This window comes from Moschus berezovskii, chromosome 17 (genome assembly GCF_049115385.1).
Source record: "Moschus berezovskii isolate FMDL1 chromosome 17, NW_MosBer_1.0, whole genome shotgun sequence".
Lineage (NCBI taxonomy): Eukaryota > Metazoa > Chordata > Mammalia > Artiodactyla > Moschidae > Moschus > Moschus berezovskii.
In genome coordinates, this window is record NC_142476.1 from 15,452,167 (window position 1) to 15,471,952 (window position 19,786).

Sequence of the window (19,786 nt, forward strand, 5' to 3'; positions counted from 1 at the left end):
AACAGCTAGGACCTTCTGGGTCACTATTAACATCATTGATTTCTGGCTCCTGGCTAAGGACATATTGTGATGATAATACCAGAAGTGGTTGAACACTGTAACCTATATCTTGATCCAAATCCCTAGGAAAATAAAGACAGGATTATGAGAAAGTACAGTGACTTCATAATTTGGAAATGTTATAATAAAGTCACTTGATAAGGGGGTTGTGAAAATATGAAGAGTAGTATTAATTGTCAATAATGGTGGACAGCGAAAGAATCCCGTCTCTCCTTGCTTCCATATCTTTTAATTGGTGCTGTTCCCTTGTTTGTCTCTGTCTAGGCCACATGCTGTCTCTGGAGCACAGGCTAGTTTATCCAGCTCCCGCCTGGACCTTTCCCTCTTTGCTTCTGCTTGCACCTTCTCTGTCATTTTGCTGCAGCTGTCCAGCTGCAGGCTACCACCACTCCCTGCTGTGATCACAAAGGCCTTCTCACTGATTTTCCAGCCTTCAGTCTCGTCCTTTAAAATCCATCCTGCAAATGGTAGTCAGAGCGACCTTCCTGAAATTCCAGTCCAGGCATGTCCCTCCCTTGCTTCATAGCTTCCCTGTTTCTCTTAGGTCAGCTGGCCGTGATTCGTTGTCCAAACTGAGACCCTCCCTTGTTCTTTTCTCACTGATGGTTTGTGTGTGGCGCAGTGCGGACGTGTGTCTGCTTGGGTGTGCAGTGAGACCCCTCATGACCCTCGTTCCTGTAAAGATGCAGCCCGTTCCTGTCAGTGCAGGAAGTTCCCTCTTGCCTTTTCCTGGGTGGTTCTGTGCCGGCCCACCCGCTTCTGTGGCCCAAGGAAACCACTGTTCTGATTTCTGTAACAAGAAGTCGTAACTCAGGCACTTTTGAGAGTACGAGGGATTGCCGCTGAGAACTGTGCTGAGAAGGTGGCTGTAAAGTGTTCTGGGCAGGTCAGCGGCGTGGCTTCTCTCCTCTTTGCGTCAGGTCAGAACTGAGTTGGTCTAGAGGCCTTGGGATCCCGTGTGTCCCCTACCAGTTCTTCAGGCCACACTGTCTTCTCAGCTGCTCAGACTGTACTTGTTCCTTCAGCTCCAGACCTTGCTGGACTTTTCTGTGATAGCCTTGCCTGCGACACGGAAACCACCCTGACCGCCCGTCTACCTCCCCCCCGTCGTGTGGTCATCTGGTCAACTTCTCGTTCTCTGTTTAGACGCATTCTCTTCCCTCGAGACTTCGACCACTCCCTTCCAGAAGCCCTGTCCTCACTTTGCTTTACATGTCTGAATTCTAGACTCGCTAGGTGTTTTTCACTGTTACACCAGCGCTCTTTTTACCTTACATTGTGATTGTCTTTGATTGCTCTTCACACATTATTTGCTAAAGGAATATGTATATAAACATACATAACCGTATTAATATTTATGTGTTTCACATTGAGTTTGTAAATGTGATTTAGCACTGGTTAGACTTGGGTTGCTAAGTCGTGTCTGACTCTTTGCGACCCCATGGACTGCAGTACACCAGGCTCCCTTGTCCTTCACCATCTTCCGGAGTTTACTCAAACTCATGTCCATTGAGTTGATGATGCCATCCAACCATCTCATCCTCTGCTACTCCCTTCCTTTCTTAGACTTTATATCTAAGTCAATAATTTTTATTCATAATTGTGTAATTATATTTTAGTTCTTTCAGATAAAGCCTTCAAATAGATACTTAGGATATTTCCAGACTTTTAAAAGACACCATGATTCTCATTTCTGCTGGGTGATTGTATAGACTCTAGGGGCCTTCAGGGCATAGAGAAATGATTAGTACTTACTGTACTGTATTGAATACAGTAACTACCTAAAGTGTAGGGTCCCTGATTTATGCTCTAAAACTAAAGGGTCTGTTGTTTATTAAAGCATCAGACAAATTTTTTGTCTTTGGTTTTATCGCAAGATTCACTATCTAGGGAATATCAAGCAGATCACGCATAGTTCTGAACTAGGTTCAAGGCAGGGTCAAAAAAAAAACAACTGTACTTTACTTCTCTGGGACATAGCATGTCTTATTTGTCATCCATAAGAACAAAACATGTTCTTTAGTGTGCGATTTACCCATTGAATGGAGAATATTTACATGAATGTCACGACAAAGATTGCACATGGTCCAGGTCTGAAGACAAGGAATAATACGAATCCAGGGTCTGGCAGTGGACAAAACGGGAAAACAAATTCCAAGTAAAGGTTAGGCTAAGTTCAAAGATTGACTCAAAGAAAATGGAAAATGTAGCCCGTTACTGGAGGGCAGGGGTGCGTAGAGGGTGTGTGTATCTGAGGACACAGTTGCCAGCGGCTCCACCAGGATGGCTGGAGGGGAGCCTGGCCGGAGAGGAGACGGCTGGGGGGCTGACGGAGCAGGAAGCTGGACTTCCTCCCAGCACTGGCTTAGCGCCTTGTGCAGAGTGGGCAGTTAGTCCTTATCAGGTGCATTGATAAATAAATACATGAAAGAGGATTTGTTTTTTTAAAGTAACCCCTCCCTTAAGTGAAAAATATCTGTCGGCATGACTCTTCAAAGATATTTTTACTTCAGAGAAGTAGCCAGGATGGTAGCCCAAAGGCAGCTCCTGTACACGCTGACCTCATCAAGTATGCACAGTGCATGACTTTTCCAAATGGGAGTCGAGTTGCTTCCCAACGTGTGTGAGTTTCTGCTGTGCTGCAGAGTGGACCAGCGTCGTAAGCACACATCCCCTCCCGCCCGAGCCTCCCCCCACGCCCGCACAGGGTGTGACTTCACAGCTCTGCCCAAGTCTGCTTCTGTTGTGTGTGATGCAGCGCAAGTAGGTGAGGATGTTCAAATCTGTGTCTGTATCCACAGGCACCTATGTTAATTAGACGTGTTAAAGATCTTCCAGGGAGGCAGATACACTGTTCAGTATATATATATTTTTTTTATCATTTCATATCTCGGTTTGTTAATGTTTTGGCATAGGTTATTGGATACAGGGCTTTAAATGCTGCAGTTATTCAGTAAATATTTGTTGTCTAAGTATCTTCTTCATTTGAATTCATGTGACGCTTGAGTTGTTAAAACAACTAGCTCTTTAATGAAAGCATTAACAGTTGTTGGGCTGGGATAGTTTATGTGCCTGACATTGTCTAATCATTGTATGTGGATTTCTAACTTAATCCTCATATAAATCCCCTGGAAAATTTTCAGTTAATCCTACGAGATAGATGATAATTTTGGCGCCTTTTCTATGGCTGTGACTGGAGTGCGTGGCCAGGGGCTGGCACAGGCAGGTCTGAACGTCACCCCCAGCTCCGGAGCACTAGGCACTGACCACTGTGCTTTACCACCTTGCGGGCAGGTGCCTGCACCCCGCTGTGTGGGGCTGTTTCTAGGATCTTGTCTTCACTCTGAAAATCGGTCATCGCCTTTGGTTTCCTCTTCTTAGCATTTAGCTGTGGGCTGGGGTCATGGGAGCGGATCAGTTGACCGGCGTGAAACTTGTTTCTCTCTAAATTTGAAACATTTTTCTACCTAATTCTGATGTTGATTTAAATGGAAGTTTGATATTCATTTTTAAGTACCTTAGTTTCTGTGGTGCAAATAAGTATTATAGGCAGTACTCTATTTTATTATATAGGTAGCTCCTTTGATCTAGAAAATGTTACTAGTTAAAATAAGGGTGAATGAAGCAAAGGGCAAATATGTTAATCTGAAAGGAGAGAGGAGGGTATATGGTTATTAGGGGAAAAAAGAGTGTCTTCCTAAGTGGATAACTGTTGTTCAAATCATTGATTAAAAGTTAGTGGTAACCTAGGGATAAGAGCACGACTGAGCGACTTCACTTTCACTTTTCACTTTCGTGCCTTGGAGAAGGAAATGGCAACCCACTCCAGTGTTCTTGCCTGGAGAATCCCAGTGAGGGAGCCTAGTGGGCTTCTGTCTATGGGGTCGCACAGAGTCGGACACGACTGAAGTGACTTAGCAGCAGCAGCTTCAGCAGCAGGGATAAGAAACTGAAGGTTGGTAATAGAATTTTTGAGAAAAAATCTTTTGAAACCCATTTCCTTTTATTTATATATATATATATATATATATATATATACTTTCCTTTCATGCCTTTTAAATTCTTTATCTTAAATTAATGAGGGAAATATATGATTCCTTTTATTTGTCAAGTAAAGCACTTGTCTAATCGTCAGTATATGTATTTATGTTAATATCACTCTGTCCTGCTTTGAATCTAGGCCTTTTCATTGGCATTAGATTAAACGAATGTTGACTGCAGAGATCTCTGTCACCTGACTGGTACACATAGAACCCAAATCCTCAAAATTCGTATTTTGACACTACGGTTCTTTTTACAACAGAGTGTATTTGCTGTACAGAAATAGTACAGAAAAGTAAAAACGTTGAGAAATCCCGCAGTGATGCCAGTTAATCCTGACAGTTATTCCTTGACTCTTAAGTTGAGAGTATCCAGTTTGAAGAACTTCGGAAGATGAGAAGATGATGTTTAAAGACTCTGTGCGTGATTTACTGTATTACTGCAGGTCTACCTTTTAGTGAAATGCCTCTGAATCGAATCCCCCTGTTAGTGTAGCTGTGCTTCCTTGAAAACGGAGCACATCTTGCAGCTCCCCTGCGGCTGCTGCGGTGCCCGGAGCAGATCAGGTGTGGTCTGGGAATCCCAGTTCTGCGCTGTGCAGCCTGCCTGTCACCGAGTAGCCCAGCGAGCGTTCCTTTTAAGGAAAAAAATAGTTTATTCTTCCCCCATGTAAAGCACAGATAGATTGAGCAAATACAAGATATCCTAAATCACTTCTCATTTATTTTGGGAGATAATATGCAAAGCTACATAAGCATCTTTTAAGAAATCTATGGCCTTTGTGAAAAATTAGATTAAAATTGATAAGTAGAGCCCCCTTGTTACAAAATGATTCTGAAAGTGTTGTTCAAATGAAGAAAACTGTGCATATTTGAAAACTGACTTCACATATTACTGTATTATATTTTCCCCAAGAACTCTGGTATAACTTTAATTCTTATCTAATTAAAATTTGGGGGAGGAGTTTCAAGGAAGAAAACATGATACTTCAAGGTTCTTTATAATTAATTGCACATTCAGTGGTTAGAGGAAAATGAATGGGTGTGAATTCTGAGTTTTCCTGTAACCAGTCTGAGGCTGGGCTGAGCGTGGATGACTGTTGCCCTGCCCGAGGTCAGTCTAGGAGAGGCCGTGACCTTCTTCTAGGTGGTCGAGTGGGCTGGGAAAGGCAGCTGGTGGGCCTTCTGGGAAGGGTCTCCTCGCTGGTAGAAAGTGCCTCCCAGGAAGCTTTCACTGCACACTGCGGGGTCTATGTGTGGTCAGCCGAACTCTGGCAGCTCTCTTTGTGACCACGAGTAGGGGTGACAAGGACGAAGCCGCAGACTCAGGACAGCAGAGCAGGAGCCGGAAGACTCCTGAGTCCTTGAGGAAGGTGCTGAACCGACCTCTGGACAAGTCTGCCTCGCCACTTGGAGCGAGAGGGTAAGGACTGCCGGGGTGCAGCGAGCACCCCGGTCCGGTCCCGTTCATCTCATCCCTCGGTTACACGTGCCACTCAAACTAAGTTAAAGCGTCAGGACCCTTACTGGAGGCAGTCAGGTATGTTTTGAAAAATGCTCCCCAGTGATTCTTCCACGTTCTTATCTTCCTTCTAATTCTTTGTGCCTTTCCATTGGGAACCTCTGGAACAAGGTCGTTTAGTGAAACTGAATCAGCAGAACTTGATTAATGGTTGATTATGTGTGGAGTGGGGGTGGGGGAGGTCTGGACAGCCACCGTGGGTTTGTGTGGGTACCGGGGGTGGGTGGATGCTGCTGCCCTTTTGGGTGATAAAGAGTATACAACTAGAAGAAGGACTTCAATTTATTCATTCTGAATTTGAGGTGGCAGAACACTCAAACGTGTACTAGGAAGTAGTTAGACATTAGTGCTGGAGTACACAGAAGTATCTAAACCAACAGGGCTAAGGAATTTGGGGGTTGCAGTTGGATCCGTGGGTATAGACAGTGCCGGGGCGGACGTAATTCGTGAGTGTGGAAGAGAGGGCTGACGCAGCTCAGCAGCTCAGTGGAGAGCCGGGCAGAAGCGGCGAGGAGGACGGGGAGCGGTTACGGATCCTGGTGGTGACACATCTCACCGCCTCTTAGAGTTTTGTCAGGGGATTCTGAGACCTTTGTAGTTACTGAACTCTAGTCAGGAGGTACCCTTTACATCTTTCAGCTCTTCTTTAAAAGCAGATTCTTAAAGGCTTGTTTCCTCTTTTATTCGATGACTTTATATTGTTCAACAGTAGCCACATGGATAAAGAGTCAATATGCCACTGTTCATAAGGGCTCTTCACCCTCCTCTCTCTTACGGGCTCAATTTGATCATAATGCTTATGAGTACAGATACAGGATTGTGAGACCAAAAAACACCATGTAAGCATTTTCAGTCATCAGTTTATTTGTATAGTAGATGTGTTGTTTTTAGGGCATCTGCATATATATGTCGGAGAAGGCAATGGCAAGCCACTCCAGTACTCTTGCCTAGAAAATCCCATGGATGGAGGAGCCTGGTAGGCTGCAGTCTGTGGGGTCGCTAAGGGTCGGACACGACTGAGCGACTTCACTTTCACTTTTCACTTTCACACATTGGAGAAGGAAATGGCAGCCCACTCCAGTGTTCTTGCCTGGAGAATCCCAGGGACGGGGGACCCTGGTGGGCTTCTGTCTGTGGGGTCACACAGAGTCGGACACGACTGAAGTGACACAGAGCAGCAGCAGCATACATATGTAGGGCTTCCCAGGTGGCACGGTGGTAAAGAGTGCTTGCCGATGCAGGAGATGAAAGTGTCCCAGGTTCTATTGCTGGGTTGGGAAGATCCCTGGAGGAAGAATTGGCAGCCCACTCCAGTATCCTTCCTGGAAAATTCCACAGACGGAGGAGCCTGATGGGCTACAGTCTGTGGGGTCGCAGAGTCAGACACAGCTGAGCACACGAGCACACACATATATATGTATAATTGTTTGCTATTCATAATTTCATATTCTTTTTGTTCCTTCTGTTTTTAACATTTGACATGTTAATCAATGTGTTCTTTTTGTAGAAAGACATTTTAGAGAATTAAGAGGATTTTGAGAACCCAGATAATTTTTCTTGCTTAAGGAAATTAAGGATTTCATAAAAACCAAAGCCTGTATGGATAGAGAAAACGTAACTTTTGAAGAGTATTACCTTTTAGGTAATCTGTGGATACCAATCCAGAAATGTAGGGGTTTGTGTGTGTGTGCACGTGCATGCATGCCTGTGCATGTGTGTGGGGGCGTGTGTGTGGATGTGTGTCATGTCAGGAACACTGTGTGGTGGAACTATTAGAGTTCGTGAGCACTTCTAAATCAGTATAAAAGTACAGTTTTCACTTAGCATCGTTGTTAAAAGGGTTCAAAATGCTGTTTGCGTGTATCGCATTCCCCCTCCTGCTCTCCTTCTCCCTGCTTTTCTCCTCCAACCTCGGTTTGAACAGCACCTGTAATTAAGGAGGAGAACTGAGCCCTGGGAGCTAGGTGGGACTGGCGGCCATTGATCTGTGTAAGCCTGGCTTATACTGTCAGGGGAGGAGCAGTCAACTGCTGAGCTGCTTTGTCACTGACATAAGCTGAGAGGGGATTTTTTTGTCTATACTGTTTATACACTAGTCTATAGACCTGCTGGCTGGTTGAATTTTAAAGAGTGCGGAGGTTTAAAGACTTGTCCCCTGAGGGTTGCTCCTGCCAGTTGGGGAGCGAGCCGAGGCTGCTTTGCAGAAGCGTGTGTGTGTGTGTGTGTGTGTGTGTGTGTGTGTGTGTTGTTTGAGAGAAGGGGGCAGGGGGAGGGGGTGAACTATTGAGCAGCTAACCGGGAAACATTCTTCTTCATTGGAGTCTTAAAATCGATGTGCAATATATTATTGATTCGGGTATATTTGGAAGGCGACAATGGTTTTCGAATATACATCTTTATTGTTACAGAAATGATATGAACAGCTTGTGTCAGCGGCCGGGTTGGGTGGGGGCGGCAGGTGTTATAAATAGGAGAAGGCTTCACATTTTGCAGCACAAGATAAAGTCTATCAGTGCTCAGATGAACTGGCCTCTTTTGTACTGACCTGCTTACAGTTTAAGTAATTTGAATTATTTCGAGTTTAGCAGCTCTTTCAATTCCATTTAATAAAACATTGTCAGTAGTGAAACCGTTTTTTCCTAAATATGGCATTTGTGTTCATACTTTCAAATGTATCTGTTCATAACGGTCTTGAATCTTTCTTAGGTTTTGGCGTTGGAATAATTGCAATGATTTTTTAACATTTCCACTTATCTTTAATTGGAGAATAGTCGCTTTTCAGTATGCCGTGCGTCAGCATGAATCAGCCCTAGGTGTACATGTCTCCTCCATCGGGAACCTCCCTCCCACTCCCACCCCTCTAGGTTGTCACAGAGCTGGGGTTGAGCTCCCTGAATCATACAGCAAATGGAGGATTACAATGATTAATTTTAACTGATACTTGATATCAGTCTACATATTAAAAGAATGTGAGAAATTCTGCCTTAAAGCACTCAGTACTGTGTTTTTCCCTATATAGAGTTTAATATTCATATATTGATGATTTCTCTGAGTGCAAATTTTATTGGTAAAGAGGTGATAGGCAAGGTAATCTTTTTTGGAGAGGTGACTACTGTATTAAGATATTGGCGCTTTTTTCTTTTTAATATGAAACATCGTCATAAATCTCTGCTTTGTCTCGTAAGATAACCAGGCTTTAAACTTGTATGATGGTATCGTCAATTCTGAAGTTTAACTTTATGATAGGAGTTAACTCTAAGTTGTTTTTTCCTATGTAGCAATACAGATCTTTTTCTATCTTTTACCAAATATGTGACAATTATGTGCATTTTGTTATACTTGTTAATGTATATGATTTCTAAAAGGTTTTAAAATTATTTTATGGTAACTATAAAATCACTTCAGATTTCAAAGTCAGTAAGATTATTTTCTATGCTTAGAAAATACGCTTAAAACATTGTTTTTCATATTAGGAAATTCTTAAAGTGCACAGAATAGAAGCTATGTTGTTTTACCCTTAAAGGCATGTTTTTGCATGCACATTTCTTTAAGAGTGTGAGATGAGTATTACTGCTGTTGAATACACCAAGAGTTCAAATTCTAAGTGTGTTTCTCCAGCTATAGAAAATCCTTTTTCCCCCCGAACAGTTTTACTGTACACCTCTCAGAAATTCGTTCTGCTGCCAACCTCATTCCCTTTTCTCTGCCTGCATTTTAATTGAAACAACATTTATGTTTTGAGCCAGGATCTGTCAGAAGTCCCCGTGGCTAGCCTGTGGTACCAGTAGCAGCAGACGCAGCTTACCCATATGGTGCGGTGCTTCTCGTAAAATCCATATGGCCTTGTTGAAGGGAGTCCCAGCGGGGACATGAGGGGTGTTAATACCCTCAGGCCAGGCCTCTCCCTCCCGGGGCTTCCGAGCCATTGTCAGCGCAATCTGCCGAAGCACACACTTAATTCCTTTTTAATAATCAATTATTTTAATCTCGGAACCTTTGCTATTTTTCTTTAAAAAAAAAAAAAAAAAGCAACAAACTTTTTTTCCCTAAAAATGTCTCAAAAGAAGTTTTAACTGCATCTTTAAAAACATTCTAAAGCTTTTTTTTTTTTTTAATTTGCATTCACAGGAAGTACTACAGACTGTGCCAAAGTTCTGCTTCCCCTTTGACGTTGAAAGGTACAGTATAAGTCATCGTTTAAAATAACCGGAGCCCACCTTAGTGAGCACTGTAGAATTGTTACTTGTGTTTTCTCTATGAAATGAAATGTACTTTTTCCACACTGCCTCTAACAAAAGACACAAGAGGTTCAAGATGAAATAGTATTTGAAATGGAGAAGGCCTCTCAACCACTGTGTCTTCCGCTTCCTCCACTGAGGCTGGTTGGGATTAGTCTCAGGGTTCCATTTCGTCCTTTTGTTCTTCAGGTACATACTGTAAGCACTCGGAGGAAAAAGAACATTCATATGTCCTTTATCAGAGCCTCAGGATTGTGTCTTTTAAAATTAGATGTATACGTCCTGGTTTCTATGTCACTTCACCCTGATTGAAAAGACCATCTGTGTGATATTGTAAAACTCATGGCTGGTTGTCTCCCACAAATAGCTTTATAGAAATAGTGCAGTATTACCAAAGGCTGCACAGACACCCTCTTACCTAGCAGTTTTGAAAATCTCATTATGTTTGTGTTTTACTGAACAAATGTCGAATGAATGGAGTATTACCTGGGTTGTGGCAGGAATGTTGCAGCATATGTAGCTCTTTGAGCATAAAACAGAACATTTATTGTTTTTCATGTGGTTTTTCGCACCCTAATACCAGTTTTTTTTTTTTTTTAAAGAGTATGCTGTAAGGCAACTTTAAAAGAAATTTTATTTTAGGAAAATATTTTGCTAAAAGTCAAGATGGGTAAAAATCTAAAATTGTACAGCGTTAAAGATAAAGCCTTTTGAATGATGGCCTAATTGATGCTAATAAGCATAGCTCTTTTTTGGAGAATCAGTCGTGTCCACTAAAGTTGCAGTTTCCAAGTTAATAATAGCAAAGATGAAATAAAGGAAGCAAAGCTATGGCAGTAAATTGTGAGCACTGGGCACTAGAGGGCATATTCGACACCAGAGGCTGTTTTTGAAGCTTGTTAAAAAAAAAAAACCACCTTACACATAAAAGTGTGTTTGTTAGACGTTCCGCATTTGAAATGCAGTATTTCCTGACAGTTGAAAACGATTTGCAGCATTGGTACAATAGGAGTAAGTAACTTATTTCGTTGCACATGATTCGCTCACCATTTCCAAGCCAAAATTTAGGTGTCCTGGAAATTTTATTTTGCATCAAGGAAGTAGATGTTCAGTTGTTGCTGTCTAGTGGCAGGGTCATGGCCAGTAACGGGAAATGTATTTGTGTATTTTAAATAAGGAAGATTCAGTGTAGGAACTTCGATCTCACCTTCCATGGCAGCGGGACACATATGATGACCATCTGACACTTGGGTCACCATTAACTAAAATTCTTTGTAGTAAGCTTTTTTCGTGGGAATTGTATTCTTATTTTGTACTTGGACATTTATTACCAGGATATAGGTAGCTCTAGAAGAGAATGCTAAAAAGAAATGCCAATAGTAATTTGTACGGGACTTTATTGAGTGAGAATGTCAACAGAAGAAGCAATTCAAGAGAGTTGGTCGGGTTGCCAGTAGACTGGGCGCGACACCCTCTGCTGTGCGGGCAGCCCCGGGGCACTCCGGAGGAGAGGCTGGAGCTTCTCACCCCTGGCGTGCCAGGACCAGTGTTGCTGGAGTTTACCAAACACTGGCAAAGAGTCCGCCTGCAGTGCAGCAGACCTGGGCTCGATTCCTGAGTCAGGAAGATCCCCTGGAGGAGGAAATGGCAGCCCACTCCAGTATTCTTGCCTGGAGAATCCCATGGACAAAGGAGCCTGGAGGGCTACAGTCTGTGCGATCACAGAGTCAGACACGACTATCGCTTTAACACTTGAAGCACATGAAAACTTAGGGTGAAGATACCTTATGATTCTCCAGCCAGGTACTAGCATATATTGAGTAGGTCAACCCATAAAGTGTTGATTCATGATCTAGTTTACTCATTTCACACTGATTTTAGTTTTAAAATATCACTCCAACTCTGAGAGCCAGCTGACTGAAAATGTGAAAACAATGGCTCGTGTCCGTATAGCCTGACTCTTGCTTTTCTTGAAGATGCTTCTCATACGAGGCTTGAAGTGTTGTACTCTTGCTGCGTTTCAGAGCGTCTCGGAATCAGGTTGGACAGCACTTTGCCTTTGTGCTGACGGACATTGAGAGTAAACAGAGGTTTGGGTTCTGCCGACTCACCGCAGGAGGCAGGATCTGCTTATGCATCCTGAGGTGAGTGTTTGTCGTGAAAAATGCACTTGGGAACACGGTAGATTAACTGCGTCTCTCTGTTGCACTTTGCTGTATGCTTGGGATGCTTAAAAATGTGCTTGTGTATATTTTTTGTTTTCTCTAAATCCAGCTAAGCTGAAAAACAATCTTGTTTACTCTCTGTGTACAGCATCAGTTAGGTTTAAAGATTTACCAGTGACAGTAGAATTGGCTCCTTTTAAAAAAATTATTTTATTGAAGTATATAGTTGACTTACAATGTTGTGTTAGCATTGGCTCTTGTAAAGAATACTTTTTATGGGTTAATTTTTGACATAGCAGGTCAGATAATACATGGTTCACATATTGAACAGCATGCGAAAAGTTCCGTTAAATTAGCACTTTCTCTTTTCTATTACTGACCCACGACTTGGATTCTCGAAGGTGAATTGGTGGTTTAAGACAGAGATTGCAGACTGGTGCTTCTGGGCAGAAGTGTTCAGAGGTGCTTTCTTTGGCCTCACGGTGTTTTAAAAATTTTAGAAGATGTTTCTAACCTTGTACATTTTCGGGAAATTTTGCGTAAAGTTCACGCATCTCACTCCTCTCGCTGCTGCTGGTGCTGAGCAGCGGGCGTCTCCTGAGCCTGAGCCTGTTTCACCAGCCCTGCCTCTCCTGCCCCGTCATCGCCCGGCGCTCGGGAGGCTGTTGAGAGCAGGTCTCTGTGGCTTGAGGCTGAGCTGCTGGTGCAGCGAGGAGGGCAGGTCCTGACGGTTAGCTTCCCTGATGACTCAAAAATGTAGGTGCGTCACACTGTGGTTATAATACACGTGTTGGTCAAGCTAGACTCTAGAAATGCTCATAGGAAAAGAAAGAAGGTTCAATTGAATATTATCACAAAAGAACGTTGGTGTGATACTCATGTCTACTCTGCTCACTTGCTGTTTAGCTACATTCCTGTCATTCTTTGAGGGTTAAGTTATGAATGTACTCAGAATGTGTGTTTGAGTTGGAGAGTTTTTCCCAATCCTTATTCAGAAGCAAATACTTAACTGCTTTGTGAGTAATAGAGCGTGGATGCTCCTGTTCCTGTCTTTAGGCTCAGCTCTTTAATCTGGAGCAGTTGTGTTGAAAAGTTGATGTTTTATCCAGAAACGTGTAATGCTTCAGCTGTAGGCTGATTCTTCTAACTTGAAACCGTTGTTGTGGGGCAGCGGGTTTGGGAGTGACAGGATGGGGAGCGGGGCGGGAGGCCTCCTTCACCTTTGTGTTTCATGCTGAGAGTTCCAAAGCCACACTGGGAAGGGGTCTGTCACCCTCTGCCCCAGACGAGTTTGCCTAACAAAGACTGAGGCTGTACGAGCTTTCTGATTTTTCTCTATGTATTTTTAAATCTTTTCATTAAAAAATTAGGTTTGCAGGTAAGTTTCAAGAATAGTACTGTGAACTCTTTGTCTACACGTGCCCAAGAGTCACAGTTGTTAAGCTGCTACACACACACACACACACACACACACACACACACTGTTTACTTTTGTGTCAACTATATCTTCATAAAAATCTATTCATTTATTTTACCATCTAATGTCTTAGTTCATGTTTTAATGATCAAAATTTTAAAAGAAAGTTTGTATGTCTTGAGTTTTTGTAGATATCTAATAGTTTAAAATACTCTAGGTCCTTCAAGAGTAGTCGTAATGAAAATGGAATACACTTAAACATGTTTAAGATTTTTAATACAAAGTAAAATTAATTACAAATTGGTAGTAAATTTTCTTTAAGATAGCAAAAAATAGCTCGGTGTTGGATTTCTTGAATAGCAGAGTTAGAGATGGCCATGATAGTACTAATAATAGCAAACTAACAGCAACATCATTTAGTGGTTGTTTACTGTAAATCAAATATTTTGCTAAGTGATTTATATACATTATTCATAAAAATGACTCTGTACCTTAGAGTTCTGATCTAGAAGGTTTGCACATAATGCTTTAATGCTACTTTGCATTCTGAATGATGCTATTATAAGATTTGAAAGTAATTTAAATTCACGTTATAATTCTAAACAAGAAATATGTACACCATGCTATCAAAACCATGGTTTCTGTTTCTACTGGATTTATGCTATTCTAAGATTTGGAAGTGAGTGTATTTAATTTCTATATGTTTCATTGACCTTTTAGAAAAAATATTAGAATTCAGGTTAATTTAATATAAAAGTTAATAAAATTTAGAATTTTGTGTGCTTTAGCTTTTTCTATGGCATATTTGTCCTGCTTTAACAAAATTTCAAAAATACCCTGAAATAGTATTAATTTAAGTCGTGCCATTGTTTGTATTTAGCATTGCTTTAGTAGGATAGTAGAAATTCAAGAAATAATATATTCTCTAATTTAATTAACATAATTTTACAACTATAAAATTGTCGCCACAGGTTCAAAATGAAGTAAGTGCCCTCATAAGGAAGACAGGCTGGGGTTTGGTGCCTTTGTAGTCCCCCCGCCCCTGACTCACCAAACTCGGAGGCTTTCACACTCTTCCTTGAGGCAAGTCCCTTAGAAGCAGCATGTTTCAATTTTACACATTTTGTGTCAATTTTCCAGACAGAAAAACAGCCTCTAGACATTAGACGTTTTTCTACGGAAAGGCAGTTTCCTTAGTTTTATTTGATTACTCTGAGTTAGGTTCCTGCTGATCACCCGAGACTGTTAGTAGTTACCTGACTGCTTGACAAAAAACATTTCCTTTCCTTTATTTAACCTTTGACTTTTAGATGTAAAAGTTTTATCAGCTCAATAGGATAGTGGGAGCCCAAGTGTAGGGGAAGTCTCCTTGCTGTTCAGTGGACTTGCGGTTTTCCTGAGACATCTGTCCCTGGCCTTATGTCTTCATGAAAAGGAAATAATCTCATAACTAACCTTTGAAGAACCTCCTGTTTTCTGTTTTAAAATGATTTGGTCCTAATGTCTCTGTTTTACATTTATGTGTATTTACAAGACTATGAGAGTCACAGGAATCTTTTGCTAAAGAATGACATTTTCAGTTTTATAAAATTCAAGTAAAACATTTTATCTAGTCATATATGTTGAGTACATTTTTAACAGCTTTCTGGGATGTTTGTGTTTGGTGGTAAGAAATTTTGAACATCTTTGGGACTGTAAAATTTAGTGAAAACTATTTTGATTTAATGATAATTAGTTTAGGAGTTTATACATGAGTTAAAAATTAATTGCTTTGAACATATTTGAAAATTACCTAAAAAACCACAAAAATAAAAACGTGGGAATAACATTTCTTATCTGAGTAAGGCTAGCTTATATAATTTATAGTGTTTATTACACACATATATGTGTGTGTGTGTGTGTGTAGTTTTTGAGCACACTTTTGTTTTTAAAGTGTGCAGCGGAAACTTGTTAAAAATATTTGACTTACTGACTCCTTGGTGTACCTGGACCATTTTGTTGTCACATATAACGTGAGCAGGACTTCACGTTGTTCAGTTGTCTGTATCAGGGGTGGCGAATTCAGTTACCTGCAGGGACAGGTCGGGGACTAAAATGAGATAAGCAAGTCTGGCTGACAGTAGGAAATTGGGGTGATCTAAAGAAATGGCATATACCACATCCAAAGACAAACTGTTACTCAACTCTAGATATTTGCTGGAAAAAAAAAAAAAAGTGTGACCAGCACTGCCAGTTCTTTTGATTTGTACAAGAGGAAATGTTTTTCAGTGAATTACCTGTTTTAGAAGTTGGTGGCTTATTCAATTCAGCAGCCACGGTGCATTGCCCAAACAGTATGACCGTGGGCTAGATATGTCTCCCCTGGAGAAGGAAATGGCAACCCACTCCAGTGTCCTTGCCTGGAAAATCTCATGGACACAGGAGCCTGGTGGGCTGCAGTCCATGGGGTCGCAAAGAGTCAGGTATGACTGAGCAACTAACACTTAACACTTTATGTGTCTGCTTATAGCCAGTTTGCAGCCTCCACTCTAGATGCTACTGTTCATTTGCAACAGAAAATGTCCCTGCTTCCCTGACATCCTAGGAGCATGACTCACTTACGGAGTAGTCCACTTTAATACAAGTGATGTTTTCATGAAAAAAAAAAAATGTACTCTTAAAAGGGGCTGGTTGTCACTAAGAACCATTGCGTGTTCCCAGAGAGCACACTGTGTGTAACTAAACTCAGTTCTTTGTGGTGATGGTGCTTATTGATGTATCGGGCAGTGCTGTTGTAGAGAGTCCCGTTCTCTCTCAGGAACAAATTATATAGAGAGGAAAATGTTGGCTAGACAATAGCTACAAGTTGCCAGTCTTCTTATGGATGGAAATATACTGAGATGCTGATAGATAAGTGTTGTCTGAGGAGAGATCTTGTGCCATGTTGCAGGCCATATTCATTTCAGAAATTTTTATCTGTACTGATGAACATAACAGGCAGTACTAAAATTTACAGTTGGAAGGAATTACTGATGTGTTAAGTGAAAGAATCAAATCGAAATGTGTCTGGGAAATTTGTACATATGAATAAAATATAAAAGGCAGAAAGAAAGTTACTGCTCTGAACATTAAACAAATACATTTTATAAGAGACTTGGCTTTAGAGTCTTGAGCATCTGTTGCTCAGTTGGAGTGCTAATCTCAGGCTCGCTGTTCCATAGCTTTGTGGCCCTGAATACAGTTGTCTTACCTTAGTTTAGTCAGATACACATCACAGCATTATTATAAGAACTGCGTGAGAGAACGCACGTCAAGTACTTAGTGTATTTGTATGCACATAGTGAGTGCCTAAGAAGTCTTATCAATATTTTCTGTACTTCCAATAAATATGAGGAGTCTCTGATTCTTAGAGTCTGCTCTCTACTTGTAGATGGACATAGACCTGACTAGTAACTCTTCCTGTCCAGATCTAAATAACTAAGCATGATGGAGCCTTAGAGATGACTATGGCAAATATCCATAGGTGGAAGCCTTGTTGTAATAGTCTTTTTAAATTATGACAGTCTGATTTTTAGATCAAGTCATGTTAGAGGAGGTTATAAAACATCCTAGTGTCCAGCAGTGATCTAAACATAGAAGAGTCAAATGTTGGATCAACATGAGAACAGAATTCACCGTGCCCTGTATAGAGATGAAACATAGCTTGGGATCGGGGTGCAGTTCAGTGAAAATATTCTTGCAGATAATAAAACATAATAGTAACTCCAAAATACCTAGCGCTGTTAAATTTTTAAAAGTAAACTATTAATTGTTAATTCATTTTTGTTTCATTTTCAAAAACAGGTCCATAATCTTACAAATAAATATTTTTTTTGGTATAACTTTCTTTCTTTTAAACTAATTTTATTTACTCATTTATATTTGGCTGCTCTGGGTCTGTATTGCTGCATGGGCTTTTCTCCAGATGTGGTGTGAGGGCTTCTGCTTGTAGTGGCGTCTCTTGTTCTGGAGCCTGGCTCTAGGGCCCATGGGCTTCACTAGTTGCTGTGGGGCTCGGGCTCAGTCCTTGCAGTTCTCGGGCTCCAGAGCACAGGCTCAGCAGCTGTGGCACACAGGTTTAGTTCCTCTGTGGTGTGTGGGGTCTTCCTGGATCAGGGATCCAACCCGTGTCTCCTGCACTGACAGGTGGGTTCTTTACTGTGGAGCCGCCAGGAAAACCCTTGTATAAGCTTCTTAATGAAAAATCGGGTTCCAGTTCATTTCATAGTTTGAAAGGAAATTGAAAGTTGAAGATAACCAATGAAAAGTAATAATGTAATGATGAGAAAAAACAGAAAATTTGGTTTAGGGAAAAAAAAGGATCCTCTCACTTTGTAATAACTTTTAATTATGAGATATTTATTACATATCTTATTTTCATAGTGGTCAAGGAAGGAGGTTTAAACAAGGTTCCACGTTATGTGAGTAAGGTGAAATAACAGTGTAAGGATTAATAAGTGGCTATGCAGACCAGCTAAAATCAAAGCATCTTGCTTTAGCTTAAGATCTTGAGAGCAGGAAAAAAATCAGGACCAGTGTGTTCCTTGAATAGATTAGTCTCAGTTTATCTGAGCATAGAGATCTGAACTCTATAACACATTGAAATTTTCTTGAAATACCAGTTTCTTCAGGCCATTGAAAGTTGAAATGTGCCTATGAAATGACTACAAATGAAAGAGATTGTCGTGTATCTAGGAACTACCATGTGTCTTGGCAGACCATCCGTCATGAACATTATTTCATTGCATTATAGTGAGTATAAAAAATATGCTTGGTAATTTGCATGGTATTGAGTTGGTAATCTAAAAACAGTAATCTTTAAGGTTGTGTTTTTGTTTTTGTAAGCGAAAGATCTGGTAGAAAATAGATTAACCATCTGAAGTGTTGAGTTTGAAAGTGTTAGTCTCTCAGTTGTGTCTGACTCTTTGCAACCACATGGACAGTAGCCCACAGGCTCCTCCGTCCATGGAATTTCCCAGACAAGAATACTAGAATGGGTTGCCATGTCCTTCTCCAGGGGATCTTCCCAAACCAGGGATCGAACCTGAGTCTCCTACATTGCAGCAGACTCTTTACCATCTGAGCCACCAGGGAAGCCTGCATCAGTTAAAAAGTGAAAGTGAAAGCTGCTCTGTCTTGTGCAACTCTTTGCGACCCCATGGACTACACCATCCATGGAGTTCTCCAGGCCAGAATACTGGAGTGGGTAGCCTTTCCCTTCTCCAGGGGATCTTCCCAACTCTGGGATCACGCCCAAGTCTCCTACATTGCAGGCAGATTCTTTACCAGCTGAGCCACCATGGAAGCCCCAGAACACTGGAGTGGGTAGGCTATCCTTTCTCTAGGGGATCTTCCTGACCCAGGAATCGAACCGGGGTCTCCTGCATTGCAGGTGGATGGATTCTTTACCCACTGAGCTACCAAGTTGGGATTACCAATACTGAGTAACTTCTGGTTTTCAGATTTCCCCCAAGCTGTCAGAGCTTTGGCACATGTTCCACCCAGGTTTTTCCAGGCTCCCGCGTGAAGCTGTCAGCTCGTAACCCCCACCCCACCACATCCTTCCCCTGTCCCTCACCCCTGTTTCCGTCTGGACTGGTTGCTCTCCAGGTGTTGGCATACCCATCCTTAGGCTTCCTGTTCTTCCCGGGATCCGATTCTTGTCTGTGTATCCGCGTGTTCCTCATTTCTGCCTCAGTCCTCCATTTTGTCGCTCTCCCAAAATACTATGCACAAGGTGAATTTTTGAGTCCTGGAAAGACTGAAAATGCTTTCAGTCTGTCTCCACTCTTGATTGATAGTTTCTCTGGGCAGAGAGTTCTAGATTGCAAAGGGTATATCCTCTGCCTTTGGGAGGCGTGTTTTCTGTCTTCCCAGAGCTGCTGTTGAGAGAGACAGTCCGGGACGTTTGGGATTCGACGCCTCCGTGTGCGACCTGTTTTGTCTCTGGAAAGTCTTCGGTGCTTTCTACCCCTGCTCTGGAATTTCACTGTGATTCTCTGGTTGGCTCATTTATTTTATAGTTAACCTGGGGGTGCTTTCAGTGTGGAGATTCATGTCTAAAGTTCTGGGATATTCCAGTAATTTTTAAAAAGAAATTTATTTTTTCCCCTCCTTTCTAAGAACTGGTGTTAGTCAACTGCATGACAGTTGAGATTGATATGCTGATATTTTAATATTTATCCCTATTTTCCATCAGTTTGTCTCTTTATTCTAGTCCTTAGGAGATATTCTTGATGTAGTTTCTAACTTTTCTATTGATTTTAATTTTTTTCAGCATTTGTATTTTGAATTTCTAAGAACTCTTTCTTGTCTAATAAATTGCT

The 19,786-nt window shown here is 41.5% G+C and overlaps 1 protein-coding gene across 7 annotated transcripts in view; it reads left to right on the plus strand.

The window, feature by feature from the left end:
- The window catches only part of DENND1B (DENN domain containing 1B), a 273,822-nt gene that overhangs the window by 110,820 nt on the left and 143,216 nt on the right, over positions 1–19,786 (plus strand). For 5 of the 7 annotated variants that reach the window (XR_008685007.2, XM_088845228.1, XM_055418975.2 and 2 more), the window contains 2 exons: positions 9,751–9,800; positions 11,885–12,004. The exons of 1 other annotated variant lie outside the window; for it this stretch is intronic. Coding sequence is in view for 5 of the 6 variants with exons in the window: in XM_088845228.1 (XP_088701354.1) it covers positions 9,751–9,800; positions 11,885–12,004 (170 nt within the window). In the remaining variant the exon portion in view is untranslated. Of the gene's footprint in view, positions 1–9,750; positions 9,801–11,884; positions 12,005–18,082; positions 18,213–19,786 lie in introns of all 7 variants that reach the window. One more of the 7 variants, XM_055418977.2, reaches the window with a different exon arrangement.